The sequence below is a fragment of the Nanorana parkeri genome, unplaced genomic scaffold (assembly GCF_000935625.1).
Source record: "Nanorana parkeri isolate BGI_ZX_2015 unplaced genomic scaffold, ASM93562v1 scaffold1047, whole genome shotgun sequence".
Classification (NCBI taxonomy): domain Eukaryota; kingdom Metazoa; phylum Chordata; class Amphibia; order Anura; family Dicroglossidae; genus Nanorana; species Nanorana parkeri.
This window is the reverse complement of record NW_017307315.1, coordinates 400,992-407,508: the sequence shown is the minus strand read 5'-3', so window position 1 is coordinate 407,508 and position 6,517 is coordinate 400,992. Positions and strand designations below refer to the sequence as shown.

At 41.5% G+C, this 6,517-nt stretch overlaps 1 protein-coding gene across 1 annotated transcript; it reads left to right on the top strand.

Moving 5' to 3' along the window:
• The first annotated feature begins 254 nt into the window (after nt 1-254).
• Nucleotides 255-6,186, top strand: SERPINH1 (serpin family H member 1). Its single transcript, XM_018567424.1, has 6 exons — nt 255-341; nt 2,070-2,113; nt 3,223-3,881; nt 3,963-4,061; nt 4,615-4,847; nt 5,884-6,186. Exons 3-6 carry the CDS (start codon nt 3,257-3,259, stop codon nt 6,184-6,186), a joined length of 1,260 nt encoding a protein of 419 aa, XP_018422926.1. The 5' UTR covers nt 255-341; nt 2,070-2,113; nt 3,223-3,256.
• The last annotated feature ends 331 nt before the right edge of the window (nt 6,187-6,517 follow it).

The window sequence follows — 6,517 nt, the reverse complement described above, 5'->3', positions numbered from 1 at the left end:
ATCGTCCATTGTATGGCGGACTTATTCTGCAGGCTGCGAGCGCCATTATCTGCATCCCCGGTATAACAATCCAGTTGAAAATATCCACATTGTCAGAGGAAGGAATGTCAGGGGTTGTCTCCAGCAGCCGAGGGGCTGGTTTCACAGGAGGAGGGCTGGAGACGTCAGTGGGTGAAGGAGGGGGCCATCAAAGTCCCTCATTTAAATAAACTTTTTCAAACTTCCAGAACTTTCCTCTGCTGGGTATATAGGCTGGGCTGTTGGATGAGCAGGGCACAGTCACGTAGACACAGAGGAGGACAGCTCACGAGAGGCATAGCTCCATAGCTTCTGCTGGTGAGGTATGTCACCTATCCTATAGACATCCTACTGGGTAGGGGGGGGACAAGGCTCTGTGTACAGTATAGATCTGTGCTCAGGAATTCAGAGCTCTATTCATGCGGAATAATTGCTGCCTGAGCTGGTTTGTGCTTTGCTTTCATTGCACAAAAACAGTACTAATTGCACCGCATAGCTTTGTAGAGTTGTTGCATTGCATTTGCAAATTAGGAATGGTAGAGTATTGTATTGTGTGAGCCATTGTTTACTTTGGAGTTTAAGTGATTCCCTTTCTTGGCTAACTTCTGTTATTAAAGGGTGCAAGCTTTCAGGATTCCTTAGATCCCTTCTTCAAGCTTTATACATTTCCAAGCCTGACGAAGGGCTCTAAGGAATCCCGAAAGCTTGCATCTTGAATAACTGAAGTTAGCCAAAAAGGAGTATCACTTAAAATACAAATTAGGATCAATATGGCGGAGAACATAGAGATATGCAACGATGGCAGCCAACGACATCTCCCTTTTTAGACATTCAGGCTATTTAAAGACAAATTCTGATTGATTGTATGATCTCATTGCATTATACATTGCTCTTTGCACGGGTGTATGTATGATATGTGATTACTGTTAAGAAAAAAGTATGTTGTAGGTATAAGATTAATCTACAAAGTGTAAGAGTGAATTACTGTTAGTCCGAGATGTTACCGAGCTCTGCTTAAAGTTTTTAGTTGGCATCCTTTTGGGGTAAAATTAGAAGGAAACACCCCTGCAATAGGAAAAGATGGCGACGCTCTTCACCAGCCGTCTACCAATGCACCCTTTAGTTAGACATTCCACCGTACGTTGGAAGTGCCTTGCAAAATTAGCAGAGTGGGGGGTAGTTATCCTTCAGAAATTGGGATCCTTGACAATGATGCAAATTGTATGGCAACGCAGCTCTATGATAAAAATCCAAGCATGGATTCCATTTTACTGCCCCATCAAGTCTTTCTGGGAATGGCAGTTCCACAACAGTGTGTGAAACTAAGTCTGCATGTCGTTACCACAATCCAATGCAGAGGAATGGTTGTTGAAGGGATGCAGTAAGGTGAAGAAGTAATGTGCAGTAACCCATTGGAACCAAATTATCTGTCTTGTCAGATGGGTCCCTTGTGATTATTGCTTTGAACTTGTAGAAGAAGTCTACTAATTGTTAACTGGGATTCCACGGGCTTAGCAAATACAACCGTACTAAGAGCAATAATGCAATGTATGTAGATTGTATCCTTATAACATTAAATATAACCGTGCATGAGTCAGTTTAAATGCTGCATAAGATTTACCTTTGCTTTAGAAAAAACAGGATGTTGAAAGCAATAACAAAAAAAACTAAGGGTTAATGACATCAGACAAGAGATGGCTGTTATGCTTTGTGTTTTGTCTATCGTCCGAATCCATAATACACATCCTTTTCCTTTGTTATGCTCTATATTCCATGAGATCACAAACATCAGGGGCTGTGCTGGGCAGGACATTATATCTAGAAAAGGATCAACACATAGACAGCATTCAGACCTTGCCACATCATCATCCCCCCCAACCACCTAAATCTGCCCCCACCTTATCCCACCAACACCAGCCATAGCTCACCACTAGGGGGCAGTACTGCTAAGAGCCACAGGAGGGTCTCATTAACCTACAACAGTGCTTCTACATCTACTGGTGCTCAATTGTGTTCTATGGGAATCTGCTTCATTTGTCTGTTTCTTTCAGAATGAAAATTGCAAAAGTTGACCTCACTATGAATCTCTATAAAGGTATCTCGAATCCACATTCTCATCTCTTTCTCAGCACTGGCTGTGATGCCAAGCTGCTCTGTGAATAGTAAATGATGGTCATTTGAAAACAGTTCATGCAGCTTTTTTGCAACCGAAGCCACTTAAAGGATTAACTGGTTTTCCTTTTGCAGCATAAAAAGTTGATCTTTCCATATGCCCCCTATTGCTGAGGATTGGGGGGGGGGGGTATCTCACTTGAGGTGCGGGATGAGATGCACAATTACGGTGTTGTTGGAATAGCTGGCTTGTGAATCCATTCACCACTGGTGTTTTGAATGCTTGCCATGTCCTATCTCCAGCATTCATTGCTTCTCAATTTCAACTTCTGTCTATTACGTAATAATTAATTTTGGATGTTCTTTTTTTTTATTGCAGTTGGCGCAGAGTATAGGTTTAGTGACTCAGACTTTAGATTTAGTTACTCGCTGTGAAACTGTAGCCCCAGGATATTCATTTAGCTGACATGCAGGGTGGGGCAGCATCAGTTGCATTCAATGGCCCTATTAAGATCTTCATTTCATTCCATGTTTTTATTAGCCTGGCGTGTGCTTAAATGCACAAAAGTCAAACACGTAAGAAATAGGATTTTTTCTTATGACCTTTTTCCAGTTTAGGTTAATATGCCTTTGACCAATGGTTTTATTTTTGCATGGTTGCTCTTTTTGTAATTAATTGACTAGCTGTCAGAGAATTCTAGTCTAGACCCAGTTTGCGGTTTTATATTCACTCTGCCCCCAAGGCAGGGAAGTGATTGGGTGTAACACTTGTGTGTGTCTTAGTCAGAGGAACAGTGGTGTATTGATGTAATAAAAAGACAAACTAGCAACAAAGTTGCATATATTAGAATGCTATAAAATAGTAAAAGACATTTTACCAAAATGTTTACAAAATTTCAAAATTTACGTGACCAAAACCAAAAAAACAAAGCAAGACAAAGTGCTTGTGTTGCGTTTGAGCTTTCATGGACTTTCATTTTATCCTCATCTGACCTCTAACATGTTAATGGTGACAGGGCCAAGGAAAAGTTGTCAATTGTCATAATATGTATTTTCATTCTAACCCAAATGTCCTTAACTTTTCTTTTGCAGAGTTGCATCGCTGCTTCCTACAAATAATAGCACCATGTGGATGATCAAATTCTTGGCTCTTGGCCTCCTGCTCACTGCAGATGCAGCAGTAGATAAGAAAGCTGTGGAGAAAGCAGCCAAAGATGCTCCAGCAGAGAAGAAGATCAGTGAACACGCCAGCACCATTGCTGACCGAAGTGCTAACCTGGGATATAACCTCTATCACACCATGGCCAAAGACAAAAAGATTGAGAACATCTTGCTCTCACCCGTGGTGGTGGCTTCATCTCTTGGTCTGGTGAACCTTGCCGGTAAAGCCAGCACTGCTGCCCAGGCCAAGGCAGTCCTTAGCGTTGACAAGTTGAGCGATGAGCTTGTCCATGCAGGCCTGGCTGAGCTCCTCAATGAAGTCAGCAACTCCACTGCCCGTAACGTCACCTGGAAAATTGGAAACCGTCTCTACAGCCCAAGCTCCATCAGCTACTCTGATGACTTTGTGAAGAGCAGCAAAAAGCACTACAACTACGAACACTCCAAGATTAATTTCCGGGATAAGAGAAGTGCCCTTAAATCCATCAATGAATGGGCCACTCAGACTACGGATGGCAAGATCCCTCAGGTGACCAGTGATGTAGAGAAGACTGATGGAGCCCTCATTGTCAACGCCATGTTCTTCAAGCGTAAGTATTCAAAGCAAATGCACTTACTTTGTCTAATCAAATACTCTTCATGATAATAACAGCATTCCTTTTATTCTATAGCTCACTGGGATGAGAAGTTCCACCACAAGATGGTTGACAACCGTGGCTTCATGGTGACCCGCTCTTTCACCGTGTCTGTCCCTATGATGCATCGCACAGGTATGTTCAACTAAACATCATGATGACAACTTGGGTGAAAACCTCAATAACAATTAACGCTCCTTATGGGACATTATAATATCCAAATGCAAGACTTTAGATCTTAGAAGTCCAGCTCCAGACTTTTGTTTTATAGTGGGCTTACTCTTTAGAAACTTACATTTTTGGGGGTATCTGTGACCGCACTGAGGAGACACTTACACATGAATTGAAGGGGTGTAGTTAATGGGGATACAGACAGCAATAACAGATGACTTACCCTTATTCACTCTTTCCAAAACTAAAAAGTGTTGGCTGGATTTTGGCTTTAAGAAAATGTTTGGAAATTTTTATGAATACATCATAGAGGCTATCTGGTTGTTTTTGAGAGCATACACTGCTGCAGAATATATTGTAAATGCTCTAATTTTCTATGGATATTCCATGGATAGTGCTTAACCTTAGATGTCAGTTTATCAATACATGTGGCCTAGTAATCATACAGTTCCGTTTTAATGTGTGTCACAAGCATGCAAAATATCCCATGGTTACAAGCTCTTGATCTTGCCTTTAGGTCTATACAATTACTATGAGGATGAGACCAACGCCCTTCAGATGATAGAGATGCCCCTGGCCCACAAGCTGTCCAGCATGATCGTCATTATGCCCCACCATGTGGAGCCCCTGGAGAGAGTAGAGAAACTCCTGACCAGAGAACAGGTCAAAACATGGCTTGGAAAGATGCAGAAGAAAGCAGTTGCAGTGTCCTTGCCCAAAATCAGCATGGAAGTCAGCCACGACCTTCAGGTGAGTCCAGCTTGACGATTCATCCATTCAACTATTTAGCTTTAACATTAAATGTGTCAAACCCAACCAATTATCTCATCTGCATCATATCATTAAACCAATCCTAAACCCCAACCACCCCTTCATTTGGACCATTTCATGTACACAACCCAACCTTGAATATCTTGAATAGAATTCAAGCTGAACCATTTTACCACCAGGTGTTAAAGCCAAAACTTCTGATATGTTGAATTCATGCAGCATTTTATTTTCCTACATTTCACCCTAACCTTACACAGTCTCTGTTTAACATGTAGAACCCTGACCTATTTACACAATTTCCTTCACATATCTTGCACAAATCAGTCATTTCCCTGATAAGATCATTCAGGTACCCTCACCAATTATTTAACTCCACCTTTACCATAGTTTAACCCAACAGCTTCAACCAAACTAATTTCCACCACTTGCATGCTCATTCTAACAACTCAACTTCAGTTCAAGTTATTGACTTTGCCATTCTAACTTTAAAAGTCTGGACTCACTGCACATTCGACGCATGAAACTAAGATATATATGTTATGACTAATTTAAAATGAATTGGTGGCATTTTAAGAGACGAGCAATCTATTGGGCAATTTTGCAGGAGGAATTCAAGACAAAAATTACAATTATTATGTATTTATATAGTGCCAACAATTAACACAGCACTTTTACATAGTTGCATGTTCACATCAGTCCCTGCCCTAAAGGAGCTTAGATTCTAAGGTCCCTATCTCACATACATGGCCAATTTAGACAGGAGCCAATTAACTTACCAGCATGTCTTTAGAGTGTGGGAGGAAACCAGAGTAGCCCCACACAAGCACAGGGAGAACATGCAAACTCCTTGCAGATAGCGACCTGGCTGGTATTTGAACCAGGGACCCTCAGTGTTGCAAGGCAGAAGTTCTAACCACTATGCCACCGGGGTGCCCCATTTATAGATGTTCCGTTTGAACAGAGCAAATCTTCACTTTTCACATCCACTTCAAATCTACGTTTTTCTTAATTCCAGAAACACCTGGGTGAACTTGGTCTGACCGAAGCCATTGATAAAACCAAGGCTGACCTCTCCAAAATATCTGGCAAGAAGGATCTCTACCTCTCCAGCCTGTACCACGCAGCTGCTCTGGAGTGGGACACCGATGGAAACCCCTTCGATGCGGACATCTACACCAGAGAAGAGCTTAGAACACCCAAACTCTTCTACGCCGACCACCCCTACGTCTTCCTTATCAAGGACAAGAAGACAGACTCCATTCTCTTCATTGGTAGATTAGTCAGGCCAAAAGGTGACAAGATTTTTTTTGTTTGGTAGTCATAAATAAATTCTGTTTTTTAAATAAAAGGATCATATAACAAAAACACAACCAAAAAAAACTAAACGTTGGCATTTGACATCTTGACCTGTTTACAAAAAGAGAACATTCCACCAAAGCAAAGACAGTCCCCCTGGAGGTTCCTCTATTGGACCTTTGGTTTGATCTTAAAGGACAACCATGAGCCATGAAAGATACTGTAGTAAGGCTTTGAAGGCCTTGAAAAGAGACAGAAACCACCCATTCCAATAATTATCATGTTAGATTTGAGTTTCATATTCTGATTGAAGTTTACAACTCTTACATGGTGCTGTGGTCTTGTGGCCTTTG

Coding starts and splice junctions, on each gene's coding strand:
- SERPINH1 (XM_018567424.1), top strand. CDS start 3,257: ATGTGGATGATCAAATTCTTGGCTCTTGGCCTCCTGCTCACTGCAGAT. Junction 4,062..4,614: donor CCCTATGATGCATCGCACAG/GTATGTTCAACT, acceptor TCTTGCCTTTAG/GTCTATACAATTACTATGAG. Junction 4,848..5,883: donor AAGTCAGCCACGACCTTCAG/GTGAGTCCAGCT, acceptor TCTTAATTCCAG/AAACACCTGGGTGAACTTGG.